This window comes from Mycteria americana, chromosome 2 (genome assembly GCF_035582795.1).
Source record: "Mycteria americana isolate JAX WOST 10 ecotype Jacksonville Zoo and Gardens chromosome 2, USCA_MyAme_1.0, whole genome shotgun sequence".
Lineage (NCBI taxonomy): Eukaryota > Metazoa > Chordata > Aves > Ciconiiformes > Ciconiidae > Mycteria > Mycteria americana.
The window spans coordinates 108024420-108040192 of record NC_134366.1 but is presented as its reverse complement, the minus strand read 5'-3'; the positions used below and the strand labels follow the sequence as shown (position 1 = coordinate 108040192).

Genomic DNA, 15773 nt, shown 5'->3' with positions numbered 1-15773 from the left:
TGTAGGCTAGTTAAATAGTTTATAGCTATACCTAACCACATCTTTATATGAATAAACACAGTGCTGTTCATATTGTTTGTTTAAAGGACGTTCTCAGGAAGGCAAAGTCTATCAGCCAACAAGACCTCCTTCTAAGCTGAAACTTTCTGATGTGCAGCTGGTCTCAGGTAGGACACGTACACTTTAAGAATACTTTAATGTTTATATATATATGAGATTGGTTTCATCGTAGAAAAGAAAAAAATCCACTGAAGAACTGGGATCTCATATCAAAACACGTAACTACTACCAAACTGTTGTGATTGCACACTCTCTCTCACTACTTTTGGACTTATTTGAGCACTGTACTTTTATCCTTACGTTGAATCATTTATACGAAAACCTGTTTTCATTGGGCTGTTACTAGGAAAGACCTTAATATAATGGACTTGCACAGTGATAAGACAGCTAACATTCACCTGTGGTTAAAATCGCTTACAGATGCTCATACTTCGATTCAGCAGCACGAGTATTTGCTAGTCCTATAGAAGTAAAGAGAGCAGATTGCTACATGTGCCAACAATTTACACACCTGTTTGTTAGAAATACATGGTTTAGTGCACAGACAAAAACTTGAACAATCCAAAGTTACTCACCTGATCTCTGCCCTTTCTTCTAAAATGGCATAATGGGGTTCCTGCACTGTGCACAGACGCTCAAGTATTTCATAGAATTTTACTTGCAGTAAGTTTTAAGGCTCTAATGAACTCAAGCATTTATTTGCTGCTTAACTCAAAAGCCATGTAGTCATTTCAAGGTCTTCCTTGGGAAAGCCTTAGTTCTGTTTGTAACTGAAATTTTATGTATGGAACTGGTATCAGGGCAGTAGGGCTGGCACGATCAGGACTGTCAAGCCGTGCAGGCAGACAGATGGGGCTACACTGCGTAATACAGAATGGCATCAAAGAACACAGATTGTAAAAGTATTATCAAAGTTATTAAAGGCGGGAACTTTTATGCCTGTGGCATTATTTGACAGATAGCTTAAAAATGAAGTGAGAGTACATGGTCATCTCTCCTACCACTTCTTTACTAAACAGCATTTGTTAAGATTTTTTCAAGTGTATTATGCATACATAATATGCATATGGGAGCCATGGTAACGTTAGGCCTTCACCATGTGAAGATTTAGCACCCAGTTGGTCATTTGGTCTTTGTGGTTGTATCACATGTGGTTCAGAGGCAGGCCACAGCTAGATAGCAACAATGCAAATGCTTCAAGGAGGCAGCAGTTCAGGTAATTTGCAGAGGGAAGCAAAATACATTTTCCAATTCGTTTACAAAACTATTAAGTCAAAAGGAAATCTGCCAGTGGACCTATCCCTGAGTTCATTAGAATTGTGAGTTTCTGCCTCGCTAAGAGACAGAGGCTTTTTTTCTTTGACTGTTTGAAAACTGTTTTAATTAAGAGGCATGACCAGACAGGTGTTTGATTGCCACCTCTTCATGCAGACATTAATCTAAATTTTAAAAGAGCTTTAGCAAATAATGCTTCTCTTCGTTTAACTTTTCAGGACAACAGATCTCCCTGTCTTCTGAAATAAAAAGGCTTTCTTTTGAGCTTTGAGTGTCCTTTGCTTTCATAACTTGGTGACGAGTAGGATAGCGATAGGAACTCTGCCCGGTTCCTTTAGAACACTACCTACTTTTATTCACCTAATAGGAGCTCAGGGAACCTTAGCCCTCACTTAAAGACAATAACATGTTTTTCATCTGACTGCCTTTGTGCATGACAACATTACGTTTGTTGGAAAAGTTCAGAGCTGTCAGTGGCTAATGCCAGATACTCTGTTTCTGACGTAGGTGCCTGGAGTAGGTCAGAATGGACTGTTCAGTTTGATTCTTCTCTTGCAGAAGGTACATGTGGGAAGGTGAAGACTGACTGTCAGCCCTAGTTTTAATGTTCATAGAGCTAGTGGAAAAAGCATGCAGTGACAAATCTGTAACAGGAGACTGACACCAAACTCAGTTAACTTATTGGCATAAGCAGGCCAAGCACTTTGGAGTGGGGACACGCAGAAGGTATTGAAAAGAAACGTGCAAATAAACAAGGGGGGCAGAGGGTGACAGGTAGAAAAGGAGTGTGTGACGGGATATACGGACATTGGGTAGGTGCTTCGAAATATTCTGGCAAATAGGGCCTTTATGATAGTTACAATTACAATGTTTTGGAACCTGAAAGTTGTAACTTTTTTAAAGTATTTTTTTATGAAATAGATGCCTTTCGTCAATTCAGTAAATGGCATTTAAAGAGGCTCTCTGCAGCAGGCCAGACAGATAAGGCTGGTTTTTTGTTTCACTGTAGACATCCAAGTGTGTTTATAGAGTTGTAAAGGAGGAGGTTTTAATACTTGGCATTAGAAAGCCATCCTTAAGATGTGCTGGGTTCACCCCGCAATGAAATGTTCAGATTCGCGCTTGGGATGACCCTGGCTAGAATGGGATAAAGCACTGAAATGTTTGCATCCAGTCTCTACACAACTGGGAAAGGAAAACACACACATATTATTTGTAGCATGTTACAGTAAAAAAAAAACATTGAATGAGCCCAGGCATTCAGCCAGACTCAGAACTGAAGAAAATGGTCAGCTGACATTCATTTTTGCTTTCTAATAATTCAGAGTACTTGCTTTAGCCCTGGACTAGTTTCCTCCTACCTTCTCAAAATGACCCAGTACCTAATGTTGCTAAATATTGCTCAACAAAATCTCTTGCTTTTCAGCAAACTCAGCCAAGAGCATTGTTAGTGACTGAACCATCAGCCTGGAAACCTTCATTCATTTATGAGGGTAAATCTCAAGCACCATTATTATAGGCAGTAGCATACTATGTAAGCTGTACCGGCTGCCACAGAAACCGAACTCTATTTACAGGTGATCACCAGGGAGATGTCAGGAAAAAGGCATGTTCTTTTCCTGGTAGATTCATTGTTTATGAAATCTAGAATGCAGTGTAGATTAAACTTCTTTTTATCCACTAGAGTTACTCATCAAAACCATTTTGTTCTTTTACAGTAAATAACCTACAGTGTGTGAATTTGCTGGAGAACATGGGAAAATCAAAGCAATTTTCATACAACATGAGACCAACCACTGCTGCAAAATCAAAAAATACAAGACTCAAGCACTAAGCAAAAGTGCATGTTTGGAATTTAAAAAGCACATTCCAGTACAACTGTTATCTTTCCTAATGTACAAGTCATCTACAACATATTAAACTTGAACACGTTTTTCAATTTTCTATTATCTCAGCTTACATGCCAAGCAGACTTCTAAGGAGTTGGACTCATTTTATTTTGTGTACAAATTAGTTTTTAAATGCAACTGTTAATTTATTTACTGACAGGATGAAATCTGAATTGCATTTGGAAACAGAAAATGAAGCACTAAGCCCAGCATTACAATAGAGTTGCAGGGCCTCCCAAAGTTTTCCGTTGTCAAAAGTAAGAATTTTGAATGTGTTCAAACACGGTTTTCAAAGGAGAGGGAAGACTGTACTAAAGATGTAACAGTTCTGAAAGACTGCTGTTCCATTTCACCTCAAATTTATTAAATGAATTTCAAAATTGAAACAGGAACAGAAGAACAGCCCTCATGCTCCCCTTCTGTGCTAAAGAAACAATTGTCTCTTAGCTAGCTATGGATTTGGAAGGAAAAGTAGAGATGTTGACAAAAAACACTCATTAAATAAATTGCTTTCCACAGCCTATGGAAATTGTTAGGGGTGTGTTTTCTACCCTTTGAGATTATCACCCATTTTTTTCCCTATTAATAACTTTTTATACACGCACAAAAAGAGTTTCTACAGAAAGCAAGAAAAGATGGGACCTGTTCTAGAAGAAAACTTGTTCTTATAATAGCTTTGGAGCTGCCAGCGTACAGTATTTACCTCGCACAAAGTATTTAAAAATATGAACTCAGCAAAAATAAAAAAATGTTACTCTAGTTTCAACGTATATTGTTTTCTATTTTTTCTTCTAGTTGGTATTACATAATTCTAATTTTTTTAATTAATATGCTTCTTCGAAATAATAGGTGGTTGGAGCCAATGTAAGTCTGTTTCTCTGCAAGCTCTTAAGCTTCAAGGAGACTGGATTTTCTTTAACACCCCTCACACTGTGGTCACCACATCTACTAAAACAACTTCCAGTAAGGTCTACTTGCTTGAAAAGAAAGGCAGTAGAGGAATGCAGTTCTCTGTAAAATTTTTATTCTGTTTCACTTACAAAAAAATTGACAAGCTTTGTTCCAACATCTTCCATTCAAAACTAAATAGAAGTAAATGCTTTACAATAAATGCAGTTCGACCTCTTTAATATACCGCGTTTATAGGGCCAGGTCCCTGGGGATGAGAGGCAAGGTAGATGTTGAAACAGTAATGGAGGTCCGTTAGCCACTGCTCTTGAACTTCACCACTCTTCAGTGTCTAGAAAGAAGGGGAAAAAAGGTACAACTCAATGTCACCAACAGCACTTGCAAAGCTTCGCTTTGTTTTTACCCTTAATCAGGTGCACTGTTAAAGGTGTAAGATGGCCTTGTTCACCTGCACACAGTGACATTCTTCTTCTCATTCGTACATTTCAACATGATACGTCTGTTAAAGCTGAAATAGTAAAGTGTTACCACTTGGTACACTAAGTTGGTGTTACATTATGAAGTGTGTGAATTACACCAGATGTGATTTCCTTACTCTTAATTATAGTGGCTTGCTTACTTTCCAATTCTGCAATTTATAGTCAATTAAAATGCAAATGAGCATGGTTCTACTAAAGCAGGAGCACTCAATACCCCAAGTCTACAGGAGAACTGCTACCAACTGACCAAGATAGCCCATGGTCCAGTAATTCACTCTCCTTGGCGTTCGTAAGTGGTTAAAAAAACCCACCACCACCACACACAACCCACCCGCAGTGGAACATCACAAAAACTGGCTGAGGCATTTTAACACCAAAGGAAACCAACGACCTCATTCTCTGTTAGAGAACTTGCACGATACTCTTACATCTGCTTTCACCACCACTGACGTTATGTTTCTGGTAACAGACCTCTGGACACATGCGGCTTATTCAAACATACATACAAACTCTCTGTGCTCAAAACTAGCAAGAGCTTTGCACAAAGGCAGTTTCAGATTTTTTTTCCTGAAGAGAGAAGCAACTGTAATAGTCTCAAAACCACTGGAACGTAAGACACATGAAGAGAAGCACTGGGTTTTGCAATATTTGAAAGAGAATATATTTCGCACCGTACATATTTAGGAGAGTTTGATTTAGTAACATCTTCGTACACCTATATACCCCTGCTCCAATAAGCAGAAAAGACTAGTTTGTTATTTTGGGACAGCTCTCCCTCAGACAGGCTGTGTAGGTAATCCACTTCCAGTGCATTTTGTTAGGAAGCCAGCTGTTGTCCTGGGCCGCTGGACTGGTGCAAGCTATACTTCAGAACCATCTCATCTGTGCAATGACCACAGGAGTTCGGCCAAGTAGCTGCCTGCTACACAGCCTGCACTTCCAAGACAAATAAAAAGACAATCATAACTTGTGTTTCGCTAAACATCTGCTCTTCGTGTTTACAGTAATTTTTAAACCTTGTAATAGCCTTGTAATCTGTGGGAGACAACAAGAAGTTTCATACCATGATGTCCTTGATAATCTGTTGCACCAGAAATTCATTTGTGATCATATGGCTCCTGAGCTGACCATGTTGCATTAGTAAGCGAAGCAACTGAGCAACAACGGGCAGTTCTTCCCGACAGATCCTGCTCACTTGCAGACTTTGCAGCATCAGTCTCAGTAATCGTGGCAGGAGTGCTAATGCAGAAATACACGATCCCCACAGCATATCCCTGAGAGGAAAAGAGACAGAAACTGAAATGATCGAGGACACGTATTTCAAGTATGCTGCTGTGAACTAGCCTCACAGCTGTACAAGGAAACATGCCTCTCTGAATTCAATCATGCCAATTGCCTTTACCATAATTAGTGCGGAAGCAGAAAATTTGTACCAGAAAATGCTAACTTTAGAATATTTTCAAGTTTATGTACAGCACTGGAAAAAATTTAAGGTCCTGGCCTGGAGCTACAAACGTTGCTGAGGCTCTTACAGAGTGTAATTTCTGCTTGATGCAGCTGGGAAGAGGTTTTTGTTTCAGTCATTGTTCAAGTACACCTGAATCTTTATTTAAGATTCATAAGAAATCAAACAATGGAATCAGCTTTTTGGGATACACAAGTCATTAAATACAGTAAGTGAAGGAGGACTCCAGCTTTAAAAACACGTCGTAAATTTTAAGTAAGCTTTGAACAACTTTCCTGTACGTGGAACAGTTAGAGGAAAAATCTGAAGGTTAAGCTGTTTAAAGACATTTCTGTTATACAGGTAAATAAACTTATTTAAATCTGATTTAAAAAAACAAAAGCTACAGATACCAATTGGATTTGCAGTCTATAAAATGATGCCTGAGAAATTTTGTTAGAGCTGAAATATAAAGTCAGTTAAGAGTACAAGCTTATAAAGCCAAATCCTTTGCATGTTGCTTTTCAATGTATCTAATGAAACTAAAGGCTAAAGCTAAAGATTAAGGTATAAACATCCACCTTTCTAAAGTCAGGATAGTTCTGATATCAACTAGAACAAATTGAGATGAAAGCTTCTTTAGTTATTGTTTTAAATAATTCCAGCTAACTTTGCAGCTGTTTTTCTTAAATCCAGGTACTGTTTTGAGGTAAGCAAAAGACAGAGCTAAATAAATTGGGGGGATGGCAGGGTATCCTTTCATTTTACATGTCTAAATACTTGTGGGTATCAAGGCAGAGACAACATGGTAAGAAAAGCAGCATTACCTTTTCTGTACATGTTCTGCATCCTCTTTGTCTAAAGTTAGCAGAAAGTACAGAAGACTGTAACAACAAGAGGCTAAGAACTTGTGCAGGTTTTCACTTAGGATGCAAGCTTGATCCAAGAGCTTATTTATGGCACATAGAACAGATCCAGCTGTGCTATCGGGTATTACAACCAATCCAACCTGTATTAAAACAAACAAACCCAAGTTCATCACTTTATACGCAAGTTTTTTTGCTGGTATACAAGCATGTCTAGAGCTGAATGAATCTCCTTCATATCATGACATGTATTACTTTGTTTCTGTTCAAGTTCTACACACTACTGCATTTTTTCAAATCCCTGTTTTCCTCAGAAATTGTTACCTATGCCAACAGAAGGTTAAACCGGCATCTTCATTCCATCCCCTCCGAAATAAACTCTCATCTCAAATGTATTTAAAAAAAACCCGCTGCTTTGAGCCTTGCTCTGAAAGGTGGTACAGACACAAACAGAATCTTTTGGACAGAACAGGTCTTTCCTTTTAAGCAGATGTCATGGGACAGGGCAGCTCCTCCGTGTCTTGAAACAGCAGTGAGCAGTCACTGAGGCAGAAGGAAACTCGGATTTACTCTCCACAAAGAAAAGCTACTGGATCGTTATCAGGGTGAGTCTCCTTAGAAATCCGACAGTCTTGACAGGAATGAGAGCATTATGAGCAGAGTTAAGTTAAAGCTTATGAAACATATGGTGGGCCCGCAGCTGGGGTGATACTCTTCTGTTGTTAAAATGAGAGCATCATCTTGAGTAAGAATTTTATAGGCATGATAAATAAAATAATTTAGAAAAAATTATCTTTTTTGGGTAGGGGCAGTGAATTAAAGAGCAGTTTAATTTCTGAAATGCTACTGAGTATCCTAGATTTTTGTCCTGTAAAGCCATAAAAAGCGCCATGCACTGCTAATGTGGCACCATTTATCTTAATTAAAAAAAAAATAATTTAAGGAGTTTTGAAGTAGCCTAATTTGCTCACTTGCAAGTACCCTGTTTTAAGCAGCCAGAGGCAGTTGGTTCAGTTAACAAGGTCAGCTGTTTCTTTTAGAAATGTTTAGAAAAAGATCAATAAAGAAGTACAAGCTACAGAAATGCGGAATGTATTTCATGGGTATGATTACTCATGAGAAGTAAAAGGTAAAGAACAATCATGGGTTCAAACTTCTAAATACTTCCAATATAAGGCACTAGGTGTATTGCAAGGCCACGGGCGCAGATCACTGTCCCAAGCTGATTCTGGAGCAGCCAGTGGCACATGTAGGAGAAGGACGGTGTTCCTGCGTGACAGAAGATGCACTGCAACTGTCACCAAGACCCTGCTGAATACTACAGGACATTGAGGCACTAGATAATAAAAACTAATAATGATGTTCCTGACCAACCACAAATAGGAAATAATGATAGCGAGCTAGACAGATGTCTGCATATAAAGAAGCATCCTGAAGATCGAATTAGCCAACACTGCTGATGAAACATGCCAGCCAGTCCGGAAGATAATGTGAACACAGACATTTCAATTTATACAAATCCAGTAGATAAGACTGCTCAAATAAGTTCCCATATAGGATGTTGCCTACACGGTACGCCTTTCTTCCCTGTTAGGTATCATCATTATCCAGTTAGAGATCTTGGGCAGCAGTCTAAACAACTATAAAAATCCACTTAACTCTTTGCTCTCAAAGAGACAGACAGTATAGTAGAACACATAAGCTGATTTGAAAGTTGTGGTTTAGGTCAACACCTACCCCCAAAAATGCAGACTACAGTTACAGGTAAGCGACTCCCTATGGAAGCTTTGGTCTAGTAATTTTTCAGTAGGCCTCCATACAGGGAACTGTGGATACTTGTTAGATCACAGAAACATCTCGAGAGGAGGACAGACAGGTCCCCCCTCTCGGCAGGCAGCATCGCAGGTAACTGCAAATTCTGTCCCTTACAATTCTCTTACCCAGCTCTGGCTTTGCCATCCCCATCCTCAGCTCAGGGATTGTTCAGGATTAGAAGGAGAAGACGGACTGTAAAACTCATCCAGAGCTGCTAGTCGCTCTTTTGAAAAGCAAAGCAAAGCAAACCAAGAAACCTTTCATTTACAGCTGGCCTGGCAACAAGCTGAACTATTCACAAATCAGAGCAAACAAATCCATGTAACTCTGGATACCCACAGTTCTTAGATTTTTTTGTTTTTTTAAAACTCTGCTAATCTTGTTGAAAATTTTTGCAAATGTTGAAATTATACATGAAATATATGGAATAAGCGGATTTCAGGGTTAATAAGACCATTACAAAATTTATCACAAGGAAGCTAACATAGAAGACAAAATGGTACCTACCAGGTATTTACAGATGCCAGTCTGGAGAATGTCAAAACACTGACTTTGTGAAGGTATAGTGGACAAGCTGTGACAGATCATCTGTTCAAATAAAACAAAGTTATATTTGAGTACTCTAATGCAACCAGCAACCATTCACTGTGTAGTCATACTTTGTTGACAGACCTAAATACAAAGTACCTATGGGGCCACACAGCAGCTTTGTCTCAAAGTATTGATCCTTTACAGTGTGTAAGAGTAACATCGTCAACATAAATTGTTCAGTGTTTAAAGAAATGACGGCCTACACCATTAGGTTTTTTGGTAGTGGCTTTCTTCATTTTACCTATGTGATAGAAGGCAAAAAATATCCTATCCAGCTACAGCACCACACCAAGCCTCCACGTGCCTTTCCTCAGAGTTGAAGAATTTCAGAAAACAGCTTCCCAAATAACTTTATCAAGCATGAAACAGAAGAAACGCAATCAAGCAGGACAGAAAAATGACATAACAAAAGAAGAAAGTTGCAAGGATCCATTTCCAACTTATTTTCTTCTACACCACCAAAAATGTCATGTTCAAAGATGATACGAAACGTAATACTACAAAGGGAAATCTTGTTTTATGAACGACCAAAAACTTTCTGGTGCTTATATGATCAGGCACTAGCAAACTGTATTAGCTGCCCAGAAGCATGACAGAAAGAGGTTTTTTAAAAAAAAAAAAAAAAAAAAAGTAGTGAACTGAAGACTCAGATCTTCATTTTTTAGCAAAAAACATGAGTGAGAATGGCCAGGTGGGGGAAGAAAAGAAAAGGAAGGAGAAGAGGCAGGAGAAGAGGCAGGAGAAGAGGAGTTGACCAAGACCCCATGAAATGCTATATGGCTCCTGGATAGGATAAAGAAACCAGAGCTCTAGTAGATCTGCTAGTAAGCTATACTACAGTCCTCGCCAGATGGCCTTCTCTGTTCCTCTTTTCCTTCCCATCTATTCCAATAATTTGCAAATTAGTCAGAGAGCTGGATGACCTCCCTCTGTTTACGTTCATTGCTTATCCCACCAGTGTCAACTGAAGCCTCCACAAAGCAACGTGCGCAGCGTGCGTGTGTCATGATGTCCTGCTAAGGGCAAGGAAGATGGAAGAACCAATACATGAGGAATGAAATCTTCTGTTTGTGCTTAAGGAATCAGAAAGAGAACAGCAAGATCAGACATTTGAGGGAGGGAAGAATTTAAGTCCCCGAGTTTTACAAAACATCTCGACTAAGCAAAAACAATACCTTGCTGACTGAAGGAAGAGCTAAAGAAAAATTTCACAGAATGATCTGACTTGAGGGATTAAACTCTGTGACAGTGTCCTGGTTTTTGAGACTTAAGTTGAATTAGGGCAGGTCAAGACACCTAAACAAGAGATAATGACAAAACAGAAAACTTCACCCATGTTGTGTCAAAAATAATAGTCCACAACATTTCCAGCTGAAGAGAGACCCCAAGGAAAGGAAAGGTTAGGAAAACTGTTAGCTCAAGGACCTGGGGTATGAAAACTCAGTCCTGAGTAATGTGGGTGCCAGTGGTGGTTTAATCAGAAACGGCCAAGCAATACCACCTGTGGTGATACAAAAGTGTGCTCAGCTTTCTTCAAAATTACATGCCACACATGCTTTTAGCCCTGCTTGAGCTGGCCAAATTCAGGAGATCCTTAACACATCTGCTTCATGGAACACAATACTGTCAGGCTGTCAGGACATTGCTCATCTTAATCAGTATTACAGGTGTAATTGTGCAAGTATTTCGTTTGACTAGTAGGCCTATTTAAAAGACCATTTTATAGATACTCTTGCACTGAATACCCTTATTTTTGATACTATACATTTATTTAATAATGAAATAATATTCTTAAAACTCTGTACTCCATCCTAGATATGGTAGTGCTTCTGTACACTGCAATTTGAAAGTGATAAAATATGAAGTACTCCGGAATATTCCCAAGAAACACACTTAAAACATTTGCGTATTAGCAGGGTCAAGGAGTAAAGTCGAGCTGAGACAGAGGTTACTACTGGGGATTGTCATGTCAAGGACAAACTCTGATGCCCACCCGACCTAGTATTTTAATGAGTAACACTTACATAAAAGGTAAAGCTACATTGATGAAATCTGTTGGCTGACAGCTCAAAGTTGAAAAACACTGACACGACAGGAGGATTGGACTAACCTATAGAAAAGATCGCATGGGTTTGATGAATAACAGATACAGAAAAAATTCAGTGAAACAAAATTGGCGGGTCACGCGCTTGGAAACTAATAAAACCTTCTGCGTGCAGCTAGGAGTTTTAACAGTTGGAAAGGAGGAGAAAATTCTGTGCATAACAACTGACCACAAGGTGGTTGGAATACAACCATGAAACAGGCAAATGTCACTTTAGGATGGAAAAATAAAGATAATCACGATAGAAGTGATCGGACAGAGTACTGATCATCTGTTCAATATTACTCTGTGAGACCCTGCTTAGATTATTCCTGACATACTGTGCAAAACAGGAGTCACTCATTTTCAAGAAAGGTAAATTCAAACTGAATGGACATAGAAAATTGCAAAAATAGAGATCCTGTCTTACAGGTGTCAACGGAAACAACTCAACCCGCCTAGGCTGGCAAAACTATACCCAAGAAGGGATATTATTGTCACTTACAGATACAGCAAAGAGATGAAAACCGCTGCAGGAAAACAAATATAACCAAACAGCAACAAAAAATAATGACGATCATAGCTGGCTGGGAATGCAGATGAGATGGAAATAAGGAAGCATGATTATGAAAGGGAAAATGCAGGAGACATTTGTTGCTCATAACACAGAGCTCAGGAAGTTTACAAAAGGGGTATGCCACATGCTTATGAGCACATAATACTGGACACAGTAAGCTAGGGAGATCCCTTCTCATTCAACACATACCCACGTGAGGTCAACAAATTAAAGACCTTGAAGGCAAATCCACCAGGCCCACCCAGCAAACTAAGGTTTCATTATTAATAAAACCATTATTACTACTTCACCTTAGGACTATGTCCCTAGAACAGGCCTATCGGTCCACTGAGGTTCTCCCTGAGATGACAAGTTGCAGCAGCATTTTGTAACGGCTACAATTCACCGACACTCGGGCATCATACCATTGAAGAGCAGCATACTTGCTCAGAAGAGTGGTGGTAAAGTGCATTGGCAAGTTCCTTTTCCAACCTTTTAGATCCTTCTGACCCTCAAAATAGCACAACCGTTCCCTACATCCAGTTCTATTTTCCTACGATTAAGTGGGAGTGGCAATCCTTTTCAATTCCCTAAATTAAATCCTGCTTGAAATGGCTTTCATAACAAATGCCTGTTATAAAAAGTGAAACTGAAACATTATTAGACATGGAAATGAAAAGCAAAGAAAACTTAATTATCACATGAAAATTAGTATTTTTCCTGACAATTTATTTTCCCTAGGCAAGGGTTTGCATTATGTTTAATTTCCATAATAAAATGTCACAGCTGATTCATTATTTTACATTTGATTAGCATTTATCACATTTTTGGTGCATTCATAGATTGGTTTTGGACTAAAGCCAGAGTAGTTTTGTTTCAGAGTATTACTGAAGTGAATGGACAGAGAATGAGCATTTCTGATTGTAGGGGGTTTTTATACCTTTTTGAGACAAGTATTTTATAACAGGTTTGGTTTAGAGGATTGGGGGTTTGGGGTTTTGGTTTTTTTTTTCTTTTTAATTTTGTTTGAATATCCACTTGAGTAAATTAAGCCAAAGAAAAACATTCTCTTAAATACAGGGATTAACCGTTAGCATTACGCAGCAAATCCTACAGGCTTCATAATCCATTGGCAGCTTTTCAAACCAAACCTTATTGATCAGACAAGCCCAAATACCCATCATACTCATGAGCCACACAACTACAACAGCAGGTTCCCTACTAGTGCTTCAGGAAATCTTTACTACACAGGCCTCCTTGCCTGCCATACTGAAGACTCACTCCAACAGCAGCCAGCTAAAAGGGGGAGGGGGGTGGTGGGGAGGCAGGAAAAAGGCTGGGAAGGCAGCCCAGGAGCAGTCCCTGGGCTTTTTGGAGCTCCTGACACCATGGAGGATTTTACTCTTCAACTGGATGAGTTAAAAGCATTTTTGCTGCTGACAGCCAACCTGACTGCCTCTTAATCCCAACTGAAACAGGCTTTTCATAGCTCTAATGTACAATCAGAGGAATCTATCAGTTTAATATTGCTTATCTGCAAGATGCTCTCCACTCCAAAAGGTAGAGTTGCGAGGAACCGAGGAAGCCCAGTCCCAATCTGAGCCCTCATGGCAACAGGAACACACACAAATGATGAACAGAGTAAGGTTTTGTTCATTATTTAGCTGTTTCCACTACCTAAATCACTCAATGCTTCCCAAACGTGATAGATTCCTGACTCAAAAAGCCTCAAGGGAAATATTTTATCAGGAATTCTCCAGGGGAAATCTGCATATAATTTCAAGCCTAATCATGCGGCAAAGTACTCTCTCTTTCAAAGAAAAATACTCACCTTCCTCTGAAGACACACACAAGCATGAACACAGAGAGGAACCAAGCAAGCAGATAAAATAATGGATCACGTACTTTAGCAAGCCACCACGTGGAATCAGACCAAAGACCGTTCAGACTCCAAGAGAAGTGATTTTATTAAAAAAGAAAGTTGGCACGCACCAGAACTATATCCTAACGTGAACTTTAAAATCTATTTTTTTAATCCACATCGACATCCACCTCAAACATGGGTAACTAAAATGTAACAGGCTGTTCTGCAGTCAGTTCCCAAGCCCTTGTGAAATGACTGTTTTGAGCGGGACTCTATCCAGTATAACATGTTGCTGCAGAGCGTAGAAAATGAGAAGTTTTCAGGTGATGGGGCAGGCAATGAAGCTTGCCGTCTGAAGCTTGGCCAGCTTCCCCTGAAGCACCCTAGCTTATCAGGCAGTGTACTCCCTTGACAGGTGCTGCTTCTCTTTCTGAAATAAATTGATTTGACAGGCCAATATTAACAGTGCCCTGAGTTGTTGAGAAAGCTGCGTACAGCAAGAGATCTTTGTTCATCTGCCTTGGCTAAGCTCACAGGGGCGGATGTGAAAGGTATTCCTGATTCAGTGATTCCAGAAAAAAAGAAAAAACAACACAAAAAACCCCACGCAGACCCCACACGCAATCACAATAAAACAAAACAAAACCTAGGTTAAAAAAAGAAAAAGCAAAAAAGAAGGAATGGAGTCTGCAGGAGAACAATACATAGGTGAGCAATGGGGGGGCGGGGGGGACACGGACCACCATGGGGCTAATTTTACATACAGGATAGCAAAACAGGAAGGCAGAAACTTGTTTAAGAATTACAAATACTTAAGAACATGTATTGTGTCCCGCACCTTGGTAGAGTACGTATTTCCAAAGATTTAGGATTATGAAGCACAGTTAATTGCTGAATCGGAAACAGAGTAACTACAGCATACAAACTTACCTTGCATCTGTTGAACTGTAGCGATTGCCTATATGCAGATTCCTAGGCTGCACACGCAGTCTGATGCTAAACCTGCATTAAAAGTCGACTAAACCAAGTGAAGTTACCTTTATTTGCCACTGACACAAATACATGGGTGGCAATCACCGCTGCTCACCTACTGTGCAACAATTTGATCACGTGTTTAAATCTGGGTACCAGCAAGATATGGTGCCAGGAGGCAGAGAACTATGGGGTAGAGACAATCGTACTGCCTCACTAAGCGATGGGCACTTCTGAAAATATTATTCTTTTGTGAGCAAAACCCGGTTTTATGCTCCACAGCTAATGTGCTATGCAGGAGGAGATGAAGCCGTACCTGAAAAACAGCACAGGTCTGGTTCTCTTCTCCAAGCCATCTTACTACAAAATTCAAAGAAAGGATACCATGAAATAGCTTTGCTACCCAAGGAGCTTTTGCATCATCCTCTTGCAGCCATAGTAAGTCCTTCTTTCATAGGCCTGCAGCTTCCTCACAGCTATAAAATGTCACCACAGCCAATTCCTCCTCCTCCTCGTGGATGCCCCCGTCAGACCACATGCAGGATGGTCAAAGGAACGTCTGATGTACGAGTCTCCAAATTCACCTGCCTGCCCCCTCACCAAACAAAAGGACTTGAGAACATAGAAAACCATACACTTAGGAAACTAGCTCTTGTTCCACAAGGCCTGTCTTTTTAAGCAAATTTAGTTTAGGCATCACAAACCAGTATGTGAATTTATAGCATAATGCACAGTAACCGTGGAGCTGTTAATTCATGTTAGTTACATGCAGTAATGTGTGAGCTCCCAGCTATAAAATGTCACAAGATACACTGGAAGTATAAGATGCAGGCACAATGGAGCACTGGCCCAAAGATCAAGTTAGGTTTTTGGGGGTTTATATTTTGGTGTTTGGGTTTTATTAGGGTTTTTTTGGTTGTTTGGGGTTTTTTGGTGGTGGGGTTTTTTTGTTTGTTTTGTTTGTTTTTAA

The 15773-nt window shown here is 39.6% G+C and overlaps 2 protein-coding genes across 9 annotated transcripts in view; one reads left to right on the top strand and one right to left on the bottom strand.

The window, feature by feature from the left end:
- Positions 1–3997, top strand: part of INVS (inversin) — a 103984-nt gene extending 99987 nt beyond the window's left edge. For 4 of the 7 annotated variants that reach the window (XM_075494219.1, XM_075494222.1, XM_075494224.1 and 1 more), the window contains 2 exons: positions 87–167; positions 3054–3997. In XM_075494219.1, the coding sequence (XP_075350334.1) occupies positions 87–167; positions 3054–3169 (197 nt within the window). In that variant the 3' untranslated portion in view covers positions 3170–3997. The remainder of the gene's footprint in view (positions 1–86; positions 168–3053) is intronic. The other 3 variants (XM_075494220.1, XM_075494221.1, XM_075494226.1) reach the window with 2 other exon arrangements.
- A 222-nt stretch (positions 3998–4219) lies between these two features.
- The window catches only part of TEX10 (testis expressed 10), a 61926-nt gene continuing 50372 nt past the window's right edge, over positions 4220–15773 (bottom strand). For both annotated transcript variants that reach the window (XM_075494229.1, XM_075494228.1), the window contains exons 12-15: positions 9245–9325; positions 6884–7065; positions 5676–5886; positions 4220–4464 (exon numbers count right to left, since the gene is read on the bottom strand). In XM_075494229.1, coding sequence (XP_075350344.1) covers positions 4351–4464; positions 5676–5886; positions 6884–7065; positions 9245–9325 — 588 coding nt within the window. In that variant the 3' untranslated portion in view covers positions 4220–4350. The remainder of the gene's footprint in view (positions 4465–5675; positions 5887–6883; positions 7066–9244; positions 9326–15773) is intronic.